Raw genomic sequence first — 20,847 nt, forward strand, 5'->3', positions numbered from 1 at the left:
CCCATATATATTTTCCGCCGATTTCACATATTTGATGCACAAAACATAATACGTATTTCCGATTTCAATGAAATTCGGCATGAGTGGCTAAATTTGGTACAAAAATAAATTTGACAAATTATATTCAAATACGCTCATATTTGATTATAGCTTCCATATAAATAATCAGCCGATTTCACATATTTGATGAACCCAAAGCGAGAGAGACGAAATCTGGCACCAGAAAAAATTGCCAAATTGTATTGAAATCAGTTTAGTTTTGAGTATAGCTAACATATATATTTCGATTTCATACATATTATGCACCAAACACGATATATATGACCGATTCCAATGAAATTCAGAATGTATGGCGGAATTTGGTTATAATAATAAATGTGATAAATTAATTGGAAATTAGTTAAGATTTGGATATAGGTCCCATATATATATTCTCGGCCGATTTCACATATTTGACGCAACAATTTCAATTAAATATGAAAGGTGTGGCGGAGTTTGGTGTAAAAGTAATTTTTTTTAAAATTGTATTTAAATCGGATCAGATTGGGATATGATTTTAATAAGAACCATTGACCCACAACGCCTTAGGATAACACTAAAAAACATCACAACAATTTATTTGAAATACGCTTATTACGGCGAAGTATGTTGCTATCTCGAATTCACTAATTGCAATATAAATGCCACTCAACTTCAAAAGATTGCAGTTTACTGCACGCTTGGTATTTGCTATGAAATAAATAAATCCAAAGGACAAACCCTTCGTGTATGCATGTCATGTTACTGCTTTTGTAATGATTTTGTTTATTAACGCATTAAATTAGTGCAATATTTTTTTTTTTTTTTAATTTTTAAATTTGTTTTTCTTTATCCAACATATGATTGTAAATAAAATTTTGAATGCATATAAAATCAAAAGGGGTAGCGAAGCGCACCGGGTTCAGCTAGTTATATATAAACATGTTTTTAAACATGAATTGTTTTTAAAAATGAATGGTTACAAAATCATTTATAAACCAAATGGATAAACAATCTTATCTTATATATATATATATAAAAATCAATTGTTGTTTGTTGGTAATGGAATCAGTTGAAAACGGCTGGACCGATTTGCATAATTTTTTGTACAAACGTTCATCATACCCCGAGTTAGGTTTTTAAAGAAAAAAATATTGACCGCGCCTACTGTTACGCCCACAATCTTGATTTATCTAAAATCGTTATATTCGTCAGATAATGAAGATATCGGTTGGAAAATTATTACACGAGATACTGTTGACTTTCCCTCCAACCCTAGGGATTTATTTGGGGGCTAAGGAACTGACCACGCATATAAAGTTGTGTTAATTGCTACAAATAAAGTTGTGTTAATTGCTACGCTTATAACTCAAGAACCGCTGATCTGATTGTAACGATTCACACAGAATCGGAATTGTCTCTTGGAAGAAATAGATAAAATCCCAAAAAAATCGCGTAAAACTGAGAAATGTGAAAATTTTCATTTTGACTTTTGTGGTGTACAATAGTAATGTTTTATTTTGCATGATTTTTTCCAATTTGACTTACTATTTTGGAATGTACATTTGTAGTTTTTATACCCTCCACCAAAAAAGGTATGGAGGGTATATTAACTTTGTCATTCCGTTTGTAACTCATCGAAATAATCATTTTAGACCCAACAAAGTATATATATTCTTGATCAGCGTAAAATTCTAAGACGATTTAGCCCTGTCCGTCCGTCTGTCCGTCTGTCCGTCTGTTGTAATCACGCTACAGTCTAAACGAATTAAGATAGGAAGCTAAAATTTTGCACAGATCTCTCTTTTGTCTGCAGGCAGGTCAAGTTCGAAGATGGGCTATATCGGTCCACGATATCGTATAGCCCCCATATAACGGTACCCCCCGATATTCGATATTTTGATGATTTTACCCACATTTTTGAACGGTATTGTCTGAAAATCCACACAAGGAGTTCCTTGTGGGTACTTTATACCTCAGCAGAGAATTATCTATATAGGTCCACAATATCGTATAGCCCCCATATAACGGTACCCCCCGATATTCGGTATTTTGATGATTTTACCCACATTTTTGAACGGAATTGTCTGAAAATCCACACAAGGAGTTTCTTGTGGGTACTTTATACCTCAGCAGAGAATTATCTATATAGGCCCACAATATCGTATAGCCCCCATATAACGGTACCCCCCGATATTCGGTATTTTGATGATTTTACCCACATTTTTGAACGGAATTGTCTGAAAATCCACACAAGGAGTTTCTTGTGGGTACTTTATACCTCAGCAGAGAATTATCTATATAGGTCCACAATATCGTATAGCCCCCATGTAACGGTACCCCACGATATTCGGTATTTTGATGATTTTACACACATTTTTGAAGGGAATTTTCTGAAAATCCACACAAGGAGTTCCTTGTGGGTACTTTATACCTCGGCATAGAATTGTCCATATAGGTCCACGATATCGTATAGCCCCCATGTAACGGTACCCCACGATATTCGGTATTTTGATGATTTTAGCCATATTTTGCAACGGAATTGTCTGAAAATCCACACAAGGAGTTCCTTGTGGGTACTTTATACCTCGGCAGAGAATTATCTATATAGGTTCACAATATCGTATAGCACCCATATAACGGTACCCCCCGATATTCGGTATTTTGATGATTTTAGCCACATTTTTCAACGGAATTGTCTGAAAATCCACACAAGGAGTTCCTTGTGGGTACTTTATACCTCGGCATAGAATTGTCCATATAGGTCCACGATATCGTATAGCCCCCATGTAACGGTACCCCCCGATATTCGGTATTTTGATGATTTTACCCACATTTTTCAACGGAATTGTCTGAAAATCCACACAAGGAGTTCCTTGTGGGTACTTTATACCGCGGCAGAGAATTGTTTATATAGGTCCACAATATCGTATAGCCCCCATATAACGGTACCCCTCGATGTTCGGTATTTTGATGATTTTACCCACATTTTTGAACGGAAATGTCTGAAAATCCACACAAGGAGTTCCTTGTGGGTACTTTATACCTCGGCAGAGAATTATCTATATAGGTCCACAATATCGTATAGCCCCCATATAACGGTACCCCCACGGTATTCGGTATTTCATGATTTTAGCCACATTTTTCAAACGGAATTGTCTGAAAATCCACAAAAGGAGTTCCCTGTGGGTACTTTATACCTCGGCAGAGAATTATTTATATAGGTCCACAATATCGTATAGCCCCCATATAACGGTACCCCCCGATATTCGGTATTTTGAAGATTTTACCCACATTTTTGAACGGAATTTTCTGAAAATCCACACAAGGAGTTCCTTGTGGGTACTTTATACCTCGGCAGAGAATTATCTATATAGGTCCACAATATCGTATAGCCCCCATATAACGGTACCCCCCGATATTCGGTATTTTGATGATTTTACCCACATTTTTCAACGGAATTGTCTGAAAATCCACACAAGGAGTTCCTTGTGGGTACTTTATACCTCGGCAGAGAATTATCTATATAGGTCCACAAAATCGTATAGCCCCCATATAACGGTACCCCCACGGTATTCGGTATTTTCATGATTTTAGCCACATTTTTCAAACGGAATTGTCTGAAAATCCACAAAAGGAGTCCCTTATGGGCATTTTACCTCCTCAAAATGAAGTGTCTATGTAGGTCCACGATATCGTATATCCCCCATATAACTGTAACCTCCGATATTCGGTATTTTGATGATGTTAGCCACGCTTTACGATGGAATTGTCTTAAAATCAACATAAGTAGTTCCTTGTGAGTACTTCACCCCCTGAGAGAGAATTGTCTATACAGGTCCACGATATCGTATATCCCCCATATAACGGTACCTCCCGATATTCGGTATTATATGATTTGACCCACATTTTTCATCGGAATTGTCTGAAAATCCACACAAGGAGTTCCTTGTGGGTCCTTTATACCTCGGCAGAGAATAATCCATATAGATCCACGATATTGTATAGCCCTCATATAACGGTACCCCCGATATTCGGTATTTTGATGTTTTTAGCCATATGTTTCAACGGAATGGTCACAAGGGGTTCTTTGTACACAAGGGGTTCTTTGTGAGCACTTTACGCACCGACAGAGAATTCTCTATATAGGTTAACGATAACGTATAGCTCCCATATAACGGTACCCCCCGATATTCGGTATTTTGATAATTTTAGCCACATTCTTTAATGGAATTATCTGAAAATCCACACACGAAGTTCCTTGTGAGTACTTTACACGCAGACATAGATTTGTCTTTATAGGTCCACAATATCGTATATCCCCCCATATATCGGCACCTTCCTATATTAGATATTTTAAAGATTTTAAAAGAATTTTTATTGGATTTTATTTTTTTGAAAATTTTCTAATTCGTACCAAATGGTGGAGGGTATTCAAAGTTCGGCCCGGCCGAACTTACTGCTTTTTTACTTGTTTTTTTTTTTTTTGAATTGAATTCTAATATGATGTGTAGTCTTTTTGGTTAGTATAAAGCGACGACAAATATGGAGTGGTGGACCTAAATAGATAATGTCAAAATAATTTAACGTGGTCAAACCAAAGTTAAAGGATAACTACTCTTTTCAAAATTGCTAAAAAATCAAAAAAAAAGAGTCTATAGCATTGCAAAAACTCTAAAATCGGGAAAAAATAGAGAACATTTTTTCAATGGAATCAAATTTCAAAATAATAGTAAGGACCAAACTTCGTAAGGACCTTTAAACATTCGCTGTAAAAAACCAGCGAACAAGTTGAAGATTTTTTTTTTTTCAATTTGTTTATAGGTTACTATGCTTAAAACTCAAGAACGTTTTGACGGATTTTCACAATTCATACAACTTCAGAATGACATCTTGGGAAAACATGCCAATAAAAATATAAAAGAAGAAATCCTTTTGGCGTGAAATTTTTTCAATTTAAAAACTATATAGAAGTGAACATTTTTTATTGTTTTGAATTCTGAATGAATAATATAAAAAATGAAGTAGTACCCAATACGATGTTAGATAGCGATCTTTCATGTCTGAAATTGGAATTTAGCTTTTAACTCCAGGATCTACATCGTGCTTCAGCTCGAAGATGCGAACACATTAAAAAAAAAACAAGTAAGCAAAGGCTACAGTCGAGCGGGTCCGACCGTTGAATACCCTACAACACTATAATAAACGATACAGTTCATATAGGCGAGATACTCGAAAGAATTGCACAAGATATTGTGACAAATAATAAAAGAAAACCATCAGGTTTCGTTCTCTAATTTTCGAATAATAGCAACTTAAACTAATTTGCTCATTTCAAATTTATTGGTAGATGTTGCACGTAAATGGTCTTCCTAGATCTGGAACCAATATTTCCCAAAGACCCATAGTCTCTCAGAAGTGGCAAAAGATTAACATTTATTATTGGCTTTTGATTTTTTTGAGATACAGTCAAATATTTTCATCCACGAAATCAGCGTTAACGAAATAGTCAGAAGTGCGTCTTTCCTGTATTTGTGAATTCTCCATGAGTCACTGGAATGGAGATTTTCGTATTTTGTCTACAAAAGTTGGCAAACTATTTCACACATTGAATATTTTTGGATGGCCATCCAAAACTGCTTGGCTTTTGCAATGTGCGGTAACCCCCATTCAAATGTGCGCGAGGATCGGCCGATAATTACGACCTGCTGACAATGTTGCATTTTGGTCCTTTTCAACTCCTAAATATATGGCGATCATCTCCAAAAAGAGTAGGCTTCTATTCTGACCCTCATCTTATCCCCATGCAAAATTTCGTAAGGATCGGGCCATAAATGCGATCTGTATATGATATACTGTAGAAATTTTACTAAATGTTTAATTCAAAATGAAAATATGCCAAAAATATGACAAAATTGAAAAAATATGAGAAAATTTTACAAAATCAATATTTTCATCTTTATAGAGATATTTTTATGCGATTTTTTAAGACGTTTTTTCTTTCCTGCCAAGAGGCCATTCTGAATTAATGAGAACTGTCGAAATCAGTTCAGCCGTTCTCGATTTATAAGAGATCTTTCAAGCATATCTTCTTTGATAGACATATATATCGCACCTATTTTGATATATATCTGGTTTGTTGGATGTTAACATCAAAGTAAAGGTCAGAAGTAACCTTGTGATGGCTTTGTGATTTCGTCGGGATTTTAAATGTTCGCGGTTTAATGAAAAATTTCGAATTTTTTCAATACAAAAGATATGGTCTATTTTACCCGCTAAATATAATCCGATGACCACCCAAATTGGTAGGCTTCTTCCCCGCCCTAAACTCTAGCTACATGCGAAATTCCGTCGATTGGTCTATAAATGCGACCTGTATAGCTACTGCAAAATCCGACATTTTTTCAGAATTTGGTCCATTTCAACCCCTAAAACATTTGGCGATCATCTCCAAAAGAAATAGGGTTCTATTCTGACATTAACCCAACTTTCACGATACCTTAAATGGCTTTTGTAATTCATGATATTGGTCATAACTCCCGGATAAGGATACAATCCGATTTCAAGTATATCATACATTTTAACCATATTTTCATACTAATTTCGGCAAATGTTGGTAATTTGGGAAGAAACTATCCTTGCAGAAAATGATCACATTTTGTATAACCATCATATGATTTAAGGAACCGAATTATACTATGATAAAAGATATGGACATTATCGGGCCTCCAACGCCCGATAATATATATATCTTTATCCGATTTCAAATTATTTTTGCACCAAATGGGCAATTCAATATACATATATATATATATATATATATATATATATATATATATATATATATATATCAATTGTTGTTCGTTGGTAATGGAATCAGTTGAGAACGGCTGAACCGTACTTTGTACAAATGTTCGTCATACCCCGAGTTAGGTTTTTAAAGAACAAAATATTGACCACGCCTCCTTTTACGCCCAATATTTTGATTTATCTAAAATTCTTATATTCCACAAATAAACAAGATATTGGTTTAAAAATTATTACACGAGATACTGTTGACCTTCCCTCCAACCCTAAGTATTTGTTTGGGGGCTGAGGAACTGACCACGCATACTTTTTAATCTATCTATACATCTATATATATAAATGAAATTTGTGTTAGTTACTACGCTTATAACTTAAGAACCGCTGAACTGATTTTAATGATTCATACAAATTCGGAATAGTCTCTTATCCAAAAAGGATAATATCCAAAAAAAAAATGCGTAAAAATGTAATATGTTAACATATTTAATTTGACTTTTGAAATGTACAATAGTAATGTTTTATGTTGCATGATTTTTTCCATTTTGACTTACTTTTTTCTAATGTACATTTGTTGTGTTTTTTATATTTTATTTTTGAATTCGAATATTAATACCAATTTATTTAATTGACTTGATTTTTTGAGAACTGAAATTGATGGCGGGTTACATGGAAGTGAAGTACCGAATTATGTGGTGGCGAAACGGAATAGATGACACCGAAATAATTTAATGCGGTCACACCAAAGTTAAAAGATAATTACTTTTTCAAAATCGTTAAAAAAAATCACGAAAAAAGAGATCTCATTGCAACAATTCTCAAAACGGGAAAATATCGATAAAAATTTCCAATGGAATTGAAATTTAAAATAAAAGTACATTCTATTGACAAACTTTGTAAGGATCTTTAAACAGTTGCTGTAAAAAATCAGCGAACAAGTTGAAGATTTTTTCAAATTGTTATTTTTCTTTTGTCAATTTTTTTCAATTTGTAATATCATATTGAATTCAGTGAATTTTTTGTGAACAAAATAAAGAATAATTTTTCACTATAAACAATTTTTTACCAAAAAAACGAAATAAGTGCGAAATACGATGGTAACTGACATCTACCTTTCAAATCCAGGGCCTACATCGTGCTTCAGCTGGAAGATGCGCAGACATTTAAACAAACAAAAATGACCGAAAAAGACTAATGGGGCTTATTTCAAAGCGTGGACCTACTTCTTTCATGTGACAATAATCCGTCCAATGAGAGCTCAAAATGCAAAAATTTTTGGGAGTACAATCAGTAAAATACCAAATATAAAAGGTGAAAAATAGTAGAGCGAATGGGACTTTAAGTAAGAAAAGGATTTCTATCCTTCCAAAAATTCTTCCTGAATATATAAGATACCTTAAATCGTTTTTGCAGGTCATGATATCGATCATAAATAACCATCGTATGATTCAAGCTATTTTTGGGGTAGAGAACCTCTTCGCTTAAAATTTTCGGAGTAGGGCCCATATTGGTCTTGACCACTAAAAAATTGTATTTATGGTACCCTGGGGTAAGGAACCATCGTACAGATAATTACCACATAGAAATTTATTCATGTAAAGTCCCTACATTGGAGTATCCCCAAGTCCACTTTCACATCTAATGTGTGGTCAGACAAGAAAAATTTGTATTCTATTGAATTTGTAACCCCCAAGAGAATATTGGTTGGGAAATTAGATTTGGGAAATACATCTATATGAAATAAATTGTGAAAACATGAACAAATTACAAATATAAGAAAGTAGCACGGGACCGAATATTTGTTGAATCGTCATTGAATTATACTATGATGAAAAATATGGACTTTATGGGGTCTCCAACAATTTAAATGACAAATAAAACCAGTAAAGAAAGTCTTAAAGTCCGGTGGGGCCGACTTTATGATACCCTACACCACTTTGCTAATTTAGTAGAGCTGCGCATAACAATTAAAAGTTTTTATGGGAGAAATCAGTCATACACGCTATGATTTTAATTATAATTTAAAGTTCAAAGGACTAAATATGCCGAAGCATTTGTATCTTTTAAATTCGGACTTGTATTACCCATTTGGTGCACAATTAATTTGAAATCGGATAAAGATATATATGGGAGCAATATTCCATCCCATTTGGTGTACAATAAAAGGTAAATCGGACGAAGTTATATATGGGAGCTATATCCAAATCTGAACCGATCTCGATAAAATTTAGCAAATGTATTTCTGAGCTGTATTTGATCTATTTCCCCAAATATTGTTGTTGCAGAGTGCATTTTACGGCGGTGGTGGACAAAAATAACAAATCGGATGAACAATATATATGGGAGCTATAGCTATATCTGAACCGATTTCGATCAAATTTGGCATACTTATTTTCAAGCCTAATTGGGTGTATAGGCAAAATTCCACACAATTCGGGCTGATATTACACGTTTGGTGCACAATAAAAGGCAAATCGGACGAACATATATATGGGAGCTATATCTAAATTTTGACCGATTATCTCCAATTTCAATAGGGTTCGTCCTTAGGCCAAAGAAATGATCTGTGCAAAATTTCATCTGGATCGGGCAATAAATGCGACCTGTACTTTGTTTACAAAAATACATGGACAAACGGACAGACGGACGGACGGACATGCATAAATCGACTCAGAATGTGATTCTATGCAGATCATCAAAAGAAACTATGGGTCTATCTCGTTTCCTTTTGCCTGTTACAAACAAATGCACAAAGACATAATACCCTGACCACCTTGTGGTGTAGGGTATAATTAGTTCCCATATTACGGTAATGGGTGTAAAATAGTAATTATATTTGACTATTCTGAAATCAGTCTGACCTCAATTATGAGGTGGATAAAACTATTTTTACTTATTTAAATCACGTGATTTTTTTTCAGTTTGACATGCTATGTTGTTCTGCTTTATTTTCGATTTGGCCTCTATTTGTCATCTTGGATTATAAGGGGTAGAAGAAAGTTTTCAATATGGGTCGGGTCGATGTTTCGCATTTTACCATATTTCAAAGGATTTGACTAAAAATGTGTATTTGGGGTTGAAAACCTTACACAAAAATTTCAACATATCTACAAATTTTAGAATTTTCTCCATGTAATAGTACCCTCTCAAGTCCACCTTTTGGCGGACAAAGAGACCGACATGGTTAGGGGGACTTATGAGGTATATATATATGTGTGGGTGTGTAGGGGAGCTATATCCCAATCTGAACCGATCTCGATAAAATTTGGCAAAGATATTTCTGAGCTATATTTTATATATTTCCCTGAATACCGTTATTACGGAGTGCGTATTACGGCTGTGGGTAACAAATACAACAAATCGGATATCTATATCTGAACCGATTTCAATCAAATTTGGCATACTTATTTTCAGGCCTAATTTGGTCGTATTCTATTCGGGCTGATATTACACTTTTGGTGTACAATAAACGGCAAATCGGACGAAGATATATATGGGAGCTGCATCTAATTTTTTACCGATTATCTTCAATTTCAATAGGGTTCGTCCTTGGGCAAAAAAAAAAAATGTTGTTTGTAAAATTTCGTCGAATAATAAATGGGACCTGCATTTTGTGCACAAGAATACAAGGACAGACGGACGGACATGCATAAATCAACTCAGAAAGTGATTCTATGAAGATCCTCAAAAGTAACTATGGGTCTATCTCGCTTCCTTCTCCATGTTACAAACAAATGAACAAAGACATAATACCCTTACCACTATGTGGTGTAGGGTATATAATTTTTTTTTTTTAATATAGGAGGTGTGATACAGATGTCCATTCGATACATTTTTCATATATCATGCATAGTGAGACTTTCAGAGGTTCAAAAGACTATATCAGTTAGATAGACTGCAGAACGTTATTTTTTAAACAGAAATGGCAATAGCTTAGAGCTTATACGGTTCAGACCATTGGTTCCAAAAGTTTACTAGATTCCAACCAATCTAAATAAGTTTAATAATTTTATTTTCTTCAGAAAAATGTGACGCTTTAAAAAATCAGTGAGGAAAAGTTTTATTCAATACTAAAATAGCTTACAAACAATGTACTCCATTAGTAGTTTTTTTACTTTTTGTCATTATAGGTTTAACATCAGTTTCAATTGGTAGCTTTGAGTCGCTGTGAGTTTAACAATCGAAGAAGTTGTTAAAGAAAGAAGGACTTTGAAAGCTTCATCAAAGAGGCGAGGGAACTTCCCAGCAACCCAGAGCCTGATTTTTGTTGTTTGCGATTTAAGTTTTTTCGTTTGCTTTTGTCGACATGTTACCATATATTTGCTTCTGAAATTAGTTACCTATCCCATTCGACTTATCAAGATTTTTTGCTCTCTTTTCCGATTTTATGATACCCTACACCACTTTGCTAATTTAGTAGAGCTCCACATTACAATTAAAAGTTTTTATGGGAGAATTCAATCATACACGCTATGATTATAATTATAATTTAAAGTTCAAAGAACTAAATATGCCGAAGCATTTGTATCTCTTAAATTCGCAATTGTATTGCCCATTTGGTGCACAATTAATTTGAAATCGGATAAAGATATATATGGGAGCTATATCCAAATCTGAACCGGTGTCGATAAAATTTGGCAAAGATTTCTAAGCTTTATTTGATATATTTCCCTGAATATCGTTGTTACGGAGTGCATATTACGGTTGTGGATAACAAATATAACAAATCGGATAAATAATATATATGGAAACTATATCTATATCTGAACCGATCTTCACAAAATTTGACATACTAGCTTCTAGACTCAATTCGGCCGTAAGTGTAAAATTCCATCCCATGTATGTGTATATGCAAAATTCCATACAATTCGGGCTGATATTACACGTTTGGTGCACAATAAAAGGCAAATCGGGTTCGGGTTCGTCCTTGGGCCGAACAAATGATCTGTGCAAAATTTCATCTGGATCGGGCAATAAATTCGACCTGTACTTTGTTTACAAAAATACATTGACAGACGGACGGACATGCGTAAATCGACTCAGAATGTGATTCTATGCAGATCATCAAAAGGAACTATGGGTCTATCTCGTTTCCTTCTGCCTGTTACAAACAAATGCACAAAGACATAATACCCTGACAACCTTGTGGTATAGGGTATAATTAAGTTCGACCGGGCAGAACTATTATTATCATCCACCATAGGATAAATTAAACATTTTTATATAAAAGTATCTGAATTCAAGCGTGTTTCACTTTAAACTTCATATACCAGAAAGATGGTTTGGTTAACTTAGTCAAAGTTAACTTATCAAAAAACCATAAAGTGAATGAGGCCGTTACAGAGCTTCCCCTTTTGGTATGGCCCCATATACCAAAAGGGGAACCTCTGTTGACAGTTTTATACTTGAAGGATTGTCATCTATCAAACCTTCTAAGATACCAAATTTGAAACAATTATGTGCGTAAATGTGACTAGGATTATCAACATACCCAATATCGGTAGGTATCGTTATATGTGTTAAGGTACGGTCACACTGGGCAAATATTTGATCGAAATTTGTTTTCCCATATTTGACTGAACAAATGTGAAATTCATACAGAGTTGATTCGATGTTCACATTACAGTCAAATGTTTGACAGATTTTGTTTGTTCAAACAGTCACCAAATAGCGTCAAATAGTGCTATGGGGAAACATGTTTGACACATCTTCACATTCGTAAAATATATTTTCCCAATAAATTGTTTGATCAAACTGTGAGGAAACATAAATTTATTTGGCCGAGAGAAATAGACAGAGAGAGTGAAAGAGAGACATAAAGAAAATGGAGTTTCGGGTATAATTTATTTGGAGAAGGGAAGCAAATGACCAGCTGTTGTGGAATAAATTCCTTGTCAGAACATTTTTTTTATACCCTCCACCATACTATGGAGGGTATATTAACTTTGTCATTCCGTTTGTAACTCCTCGAAATACTCATGTCAGACCCAACAAAGTATATATATTCTTGATCAGCGTAAAATTCTAAGTCGATTTAGCGATGTCCGTCTGTCTGTCCGTCTGTTTGTCTGTCTGTTGTAATCACGCTATCTTTCGAATGAATTGAGATAGATGGCTAAAATTTTGCACACATATTTATTTTTCCAGTAGGCAGGTTAAGTTCGTAAATGGGCCATGTAGGTCCACGTTTTCATATAGCCCCCATATAACGGTACCTCCCTATATTCGGTATTTTAATGATTTTAACAACATTATTCACGCGAATTGTTTCAAATTTGGTATTTGAAGTTCGTTATAGGAACTACAGTCTGTGACAGAAAATTTTCTGTGCGGGTCCAGATCTTCGTATAGGCCCCATATATCAGTACCTCCCTATATTCGGTATTTTGATGATTTTAGCGACATTATTCACCGGAATTGTTTCAAAATTGGTATTTGAAGTTCGTAATGAATACTACAGTCTAAGATAGAAAATTGTCTGTGCAAGTCCATGTCTTCGTATAGCCCCCATACAACGGTACCTCCCGATATTCAGTATTTTGATGATTATAACGACATTATTCACGGGAATTATTTCAAATTTGGTATTTGAAGTTCGTTATAGGAACTACAGTCTGTGACAGAAAATTTTCTGTGCGGGTCCAGATCTTCGTATAGGCCCCATATATCAGTACCTCCCTATATTCGGTATTTTCATGATTTTAGCGACATTATTCACCGGAATTGTTTGAAAATTGGTATTTGAAGTTCGTAATAAATACTACAGTCTAAGATAGAAAATTGTCTGTGCAAGTCCATTTTTTCGTATAGCCCCCATATAACGGTACCTCCTGATATTCGGTATTTTGGTGATTTTAACGACATTATTCACGGGAATTGTTTCAAATTTGGTACTTGAAGCTCAAAATGGATACTACACCCTTAGACAGAAAATTGTCTGTGCAGGTCTACGTTTTCGTATAGCCCCCCAATAACGGTACCTCCCTATATTCGGTATTTTGATGATTTTAGTGACATTATTCACCGGAATTGTTTGAAAATTGGTATTTGAAGTTCGTAATGAATACTACAGTCTGTGACAGAAAATTGTCTGTGCGGGTCCAGGTCTTCGTATAGGCCCCATATATCAGTACCTCCCCATATTCGGTATTTTGACGATTTTAGGTACAATACCCACCGAAATTGTTTGAAATGTGGTATTTGAAGTTCGTAATGGATGCTACAGCCTGTGACAGAAAACTGTCTATGCTGGTCCAGGTCTTTGCACAGCTCCAATTTAACGGCACCTCCTTTTATACGATATTTTGATGATTTTAGCTACATTATTTACCGTTTATTTCAAGTTTCCAATTTGAATATGGTAATGACTTATGACAAGCAATGCCTATGTATGTCCACGTCGTATAGACCCCAATATGACGGCTATATTCGGTATTTTTAAAATGTTAACAGAATTTTTTAAGGATTTTATTTTTTAAAAATTTCCAAATTCGTTGCAAATGGTGGAGGGTATTAAAAGTTCGGCCCGGCCGAACTTAGTGCTTTTTAACTTGTTTTTTTTTTTTTTTTTTGAATTTTTGTATGTTTGTATCACGGTAAAAGAATACTGATAGTCGCATCGACATAGCTGCTGGGACAATGAACTGACAAAACTATTATGAATGAAATATTATTGAAATTTGTAAATATTGTTGAAAAATACATATCATTACGTAAAAGAAAACATAGAAAAATCTTCTTATTTTTGTCAAAACATTTCAAAATGTTTGACATATCAATGTTTCGTTGATGCATCTACCTATATCCTATTCCTGAACCTGCAAGAATCTACTAGTTTGTCAATTTTCTTCGATATAATAAAGGGAAAATCGGTAATAGTAGTAAAAACTTTTACATCTTGCAGTTCTGGAACAGACCATATATTAAATTTTTACTAAACATTTAAATTCAGTTAATTCAAAAATATCAAATAAACAAAACCACCTATTGTATTCGTTTGCTTTTCTATTCATTAAACATCATGTTACAAATGCTCCTGTTCTTAAAGCCAAATGCTGCCCAATGTTTTAAACTGATATTTTTCCTTGTTTGACCTTACAAAACATTTGCACCGTCAAATAAATGTTTGACCAAAAAAGAGGAAAATAATTGATCATAGGTGTTCACATTATGGACACACTGGTCAAATTTTTGTTTTCTGGCAAATAATTTTGTTTTCCCAAAATCAGCTGTTTTTGTATTTACCGTCAAATAATATTTGGTGGTCAGATTGTGGCAAAGAAATATTTGACATTTTTCATCAAATATTTGCTCAATGTGACCTTACCTTTAGACAAATCCGAGGAGAAATGTGGCAAAAATCATCAAAATACCGAATTTCGAGAGATACCGTTATATGGGGACTATACCAAAACGTGGATCGATAGATCTCATTTTCAATACCAACCATACTATACACAATACAAATTGTTCTGCTAAATTTTTATGCTCTACGTCAAATAATGTAGGCTGCATCGTAATTGAAGCAAACAGACACACAGACGGACAAATCGACTTAGAATTTTGTGCTGATTATGAATATACATATGTATATTCTATGGGGTCTATGACGAACATTTATGGATGTTACAAATGGAATGAAAAGTTTATATACCCTCCTTTCCAAGGTGGAGGATATAATAAGCATTAAAGACTAAAATTACGGGCCGGCAACGCGGACCGGGCCAGCTAGTATTTGTATAAATATTGACTTAACACTGTTTTGTTCTTGATTTAAATAAGCAAAGAGAAATTTTACTGGAAAGAGATATTTTTTTCTTGTCCGTCCGTTCGTCAGTTGTAATTATGCTACAGTCAAAACGAATGAAGATAGGAAGCTAAAATTTTGCACAGATCTGTCTTTTATCTGCAGGCAGGTCAAGTTCGAAGATGGACTATATCGGTCCGCAATATCGTATAGCTCCCATATAACGGTACCCCTCGATATTCGATATTTTGATGATTTTAGCCACATATTTTCAACGGAATTGTCTGAAATTCTACACAAGGAGTTCCTTGTGAGCAATTTACCCCCTGAATGAGAATTATCTATATAGGTTCACGATATCGTATATCCCCCATATAACTGTACCCCCCGATATTTGGTATTTTGATGATTTTACCCACATTTTTCATCGGAATTGCTGAAAATCCACACAAGGAGTTCCTTGTGGGTACTTTATACCTCGGCAGGGAATTATCTATATAGGTCAACGATATCGAATAGCCCCTATATCACGGTACCCCCGATATTCGGTATTTTGATGGTTTTAGCCACGCTTTTCAACGGAATGGTCACAAGGGGTTCTTTGTGAGCACTTTACCCCCCGACAGAGAATTCTTTATATAAGTTAACGATAACGTATACCTCCCATAGAACGGTACCCCGCTATATTCAGTATTTTGATAATTTTAGCCACATTTTCCAATCGTATTGTCTGAAAATCCACACACGGAGTTCTTTGTGAGCACTTTACCCCCTGAAACGGAATTGTCTATATAGGTCCACAATATCGTATATCCCCCATATAACGGTACTCCCCTATATTCGGTATTTTGATGATTTTAGCCACTTTTTCCAATGGAATTATCTGAAAATCCACACAAGGAGTTCCTTGTGAGTACTTTACACCCAGACATATATTTGTCTTTATAGGTCCAAAATATCGTATCGTATCCCCCCGTATATCAGCACCTTCCTATAGTAGATACTTTAAAGCTTTTAAAAGAATTTTTAATGGATTTTATTTTTTTGAAAATTTTCTAATTCGTTCCAAATGGTGGAGGTTATTCAAAGTTCGGCCCGGCCGAACTTACTGCTTTTTTACTTTGTTTTTGATTTAAGAGCTCGCTGCCGTATCACTTTCGTTGCGTTTGCATTTGTTTATACCATTTGGACTACTTAATTATTTTATCTGTGCAAAATATTTTATTTTTAACAACAACATTCCAAATTGAGTTGCTTATTGGAGGTAAGACCACTATTTTTTTACTTTTTTGAATAAAGACATGAGTGTAAATAATAAACCTTAATAGTTAAAGTATAGTATTATTTTGCGTTTATTGTTTAGAATAAAAGCTGGTTTGTTTTGTTATTTATGAATTGATATTAAACATAAATTTATTATATGTATATATTATTATTTTATTTTATGAAATAAAATTTGGTTATTACCAATGCATTAAAAAATTGATTTTCCTCATTCATAGCATTATATCTAGCGTAACTATACAAATACATCTAAAAATATATATACTTGCATTTAAGTATATGTATTCTTCGATACGAGCTTATATATGCTTAATTACAAGCATTTTTTACTTATATCTAAGCATATATATACTTGAATCCAAGCATATATATGTTTGTATTGAAGTACATGTATGTTTACATCCAAATATATATGTACTCGCCTCCAAGAGCATATATACTTGAATCCAAGCATAAATTTACTTGCATCCAAGCATGTATATATAATTGCATCTAAACATATGTTTATTTGCAGTACCCAAACATATGTTATGTTTGGGCCTGTTACAAACATATATATGTTTGCTGCAAAATATGTTTGGGGACATATGTTAGAGAGACAATTTTTTTCCTCCGAGTATGAAGAAAAATCGGAAACGTGTTACCACTTCAATTTTAAGTTTATCTAGAAGGTTATCAAGAATGTGAACTACATTGGAAATTCAATAGGCAGGCATGTGGAAGGACTGCCTGAACTCTCACTTAATTAGAGAACAAAGGAATTACAAAATTGATAAGATCTGAATTTTATGATGGAATATAATGAATTCGACCTTTTGTATCCACTCTTGGTATGTTCAAACCAATTTAACAATGACAAAATGATGCACACTTCAGAAAAACAACTTCTGTTATTTCACTCACCCACTCTCGTTAAATCATAAAAACTGCACCGATGAGACGATATCAAAAACAAAATTGACACTGACTGATATGAATCACAGCACTTCTTATCATAAAATCAATTCCCCTATCAATTCAACACTTACAGGTGTGGCAAAGAAGCACATCGATCTGTTTAGTACGCATTTATCTGTCCAAGTGAAAACTCAATCAGACCATAAGTGAATTGAACAATTTTCAAACAAAAGGAAAAGAATAAAATGGATGCAGACGATGATATCATTGATGACACCTTCAGCAGAAACCGGTAAAAGTGATGTGGCCATTTGCTCTGAAAAAAGGCATAATCTGTTGAAATATTCTAGCAAAAACAAAGAAAAGCCTCCACTATGGGATTCGTTCCAAGACCCGCCCTCAAAGAAGGCTACCGGCTCTGCCGCAAGTTGGAACAAACTGGGAATTTTTTTAAAACTCTTTAAGCTTTTTACGTACATTTTTGTATTTATCACCGTCCTGGTCACAGCCATTGCTTCGAAAATCTCATTTATTTTTATGGTGGCTCAAGTTCAACCGCACCGAAGTCTTAAATACTGCAACATTGTAGGTATGTATGTACATTTGTGTCGCATAAAGATATTCGGTTTGAAGCAACCAATGGAATTGGATAAAAAAATCGATAGAATATTCACAGATAGCATGTGAGTTCAGTCACAAAAAGAACGTTGCATATCCCCACAGCTGCACAGTTTGCAGCAGCCCGCTGACCCATTTATATGTACAAGTTCATATACAAATATTTTAAATTCGCTAACTTATCTTTAAAGTGACAACATGAAAAATCTAAAACTGTTTTAAAATTGTGAGAATTTGGAAACAATGTCAATCGATTAGTCTATGTATATTCGATAATCATTTTTAACTCATCCAAATTCCCTTGCAAACATTTGGAAGTAAGTTTTAGCTTCTCTCACCAATTCATTACTTTTTAGCGATATGCAGTTACTACTACATGGCTTTCAGGAAGATAAAAAAGCAATAGGTATCCCTTTCCAAAACAATAACATCTGTTTGGAGCAATCTTTCAACGTTTTCAGTTCTTGAGATGTTCGCTCAGAAATTTACAGTATACAGTATAGTTTAAGAGAGTGAAAGTGTTTGGTATAGCCCCCATATAATGGTACATTCCTATTTTCGGTATATTGGTGATTTAAGCGACATTATTCACCGGAATTCTTTGAAATTTGGAGTTCGTTATGGATACTACATTCAATGACAGAAAATTGTCCGTGTAGATCCACATATAGCTCCCACATAACGGAACCTCCAGATATTCGCTATTTTGAAAATTTTAGCGACATTTGTTCACCGGAACTGTTACAAATTTTGTATTTGAAGTTCGTAATGGATACTTCAGCCTATGACAGAAAATTGTCTAGGTCCACGTCTTCGTATAACCCCCATATAACGATACCTCCTATATTTGATATGATTGATTTTAGCGACATTATTCATCGAAATTGTTTCAAATTTGGTATTTGAAGTTCGTAATGGATTCTACTGCCTAAGACAGAAAATGGTCTGTGCAGGTCCACGTCTTCGTATATCCCCAATATAACGGTACCTCGCAATATTCAGTATATTGATGATTTTATCGGCATTATTCACCCATTTTTTCAATGGAATATTGTAATGGCTTATGACAAAAGTTGCCTATGCAGGTCCACGTCGTCGTATAGACCCTAATATTACGGCTAAATTCGGCATTTTTAAGATTTTAACAGAATTTGTAACGGATTTTACGTTTTTGAAAACTGATAAATTCGTTTCGAATAGTGGTGAGTATTTAAAGTTCGGCCAGGTCGATCCAACAGCTCTTTTAAATTAGTGCAATGTTTTTCTTTATCCAACATATGATTTTGAATGCATATAAAATCAAAAGGGGTAGCTAAGGTCACCGGGTTCAGCTAGTATATATATATATATATATATATATATATATATATATATATATATATATATATATATATATATATATATATATATATATATATATATATATATATATATATATATATATATATATATATATATATATATATATATATATATATATATATATATATATATATATATACTTACATTGAAGTGTTTTACCGAATTATGTGGTGGCGAAACTGAAACTGAACATTTATACAAACAAAATTTACCGACAAATCGTTATGAAGCTCATTTCAAAGCGTGGACTTACTTCCGCCATATGATAATAATACGTCCAATGAGAACTCATAATGCTAAATTCATTGGGACTGCAATTAGTGAAATACCTCCCAATATTCGATATTTTGATGATTTTAGCGTCATTATTAATCGGAATTGTTTCAATTTACTTATTTAGAGTTCGTAATGGGAACTACAGTCTTTGACGGAAAATTGTCTATGCTGGTCCAGGTCTTCGTATAGGTCCCATATACCAGTACCTCCCTATATTCGGTATTTTGACGAGTTTAGGTACAATACCCACCGACATTGTTTGAGATGTCGTATTTTAAGTTCGTAATGGATGCTACAGCCTATGACAGAATATTGTCTATCTCCCTATATACGACATTTTCATGATTTTAGCTACATTATTCACCGTTTATTTCAAGTTTCGAATTTGAATATGGTAATGACTTATGACAAGCAATACCTGTGTAGGTCCACGTCGTATATACTCAATATAACGGCAATATTCGTTTTATTTTAATTTTAACAGAATGTTTTAAGGATTTTATTTTTTTGAAAATTTATAAATTCGTTCCAAATGGTGGAGGGTATTCAAAGTTCGGCCCGGGCGAACTTACTGCTTTTTAACTTGTTTCATATTAATATTTGCAAATGTTGGTAATTTTAGAAGAAACAATCCTAACAGAAACTAATCACGTTTTGGTATAATCATCATATGATTTAAGCTATATTCGGGGTCTTTGCCACTTTTTTCATTTTTCCCCTTATTTGGCAACTTGGTTTCTAAGGGGATAGAAAACCTCTTCGCATACAATTTTCAATTTTCCGAGTAGGGTCCATCTTGGTCTTGACCATATTCAGCAATTTATTTGGCTAAAAAATTGTAT

At 34.0% G+C, this 20,847-nt stretch overlaps 1 protein-coding gene across 2 annotated transcripts in view; it reads left to right on the forward strand.

The window, feature by feature from the left end:
- Positions 1 to 17,904: 17,904 nt before the first annotated feature.
- The window catches only part of LOC101898706 (chitin synthase chs-2), a 64,524-nt gene continuing 61,581 nt past the window's right edge, over positions 17,905 to 20,847 (forward strand). For both annotated transcript variants that reach the window (XM_011292878.3, XM_011292877.3), the window contains exons 1-2: positions 17,905 to 18,041; positions 18,100 to 18,338. In XM_011292878.3, the coding sequence (XP_011291180.1) occupies positions 17,995 to 18,041; positions 18,100 to 18,338 (286 nt within the window). In that variant the 5' untranslated portion in view covers positions 17,905 to 17,994. The remainder of the gene's footprint in view (positions 18,042 to 18,099; positions 18,339 to 20,847) is intronic.

The sequence above is a fragment of the Musca domestica genome, unplaced genomic scaffold (genome assembly GCF_030504385.1).
Source record: "Musca domestica strain aabys unplaced genomic scaffold, Musca_domestica.polishedcontigs.V.1.1 6, whole genome shotgun sequence".
In the NCBI taxonomy this organism is placed as follows: Eukaryota; Metazoa; Arthropoda; class Insecta; order Diptera; family Muscidae; genus Musca; species Musca domestica.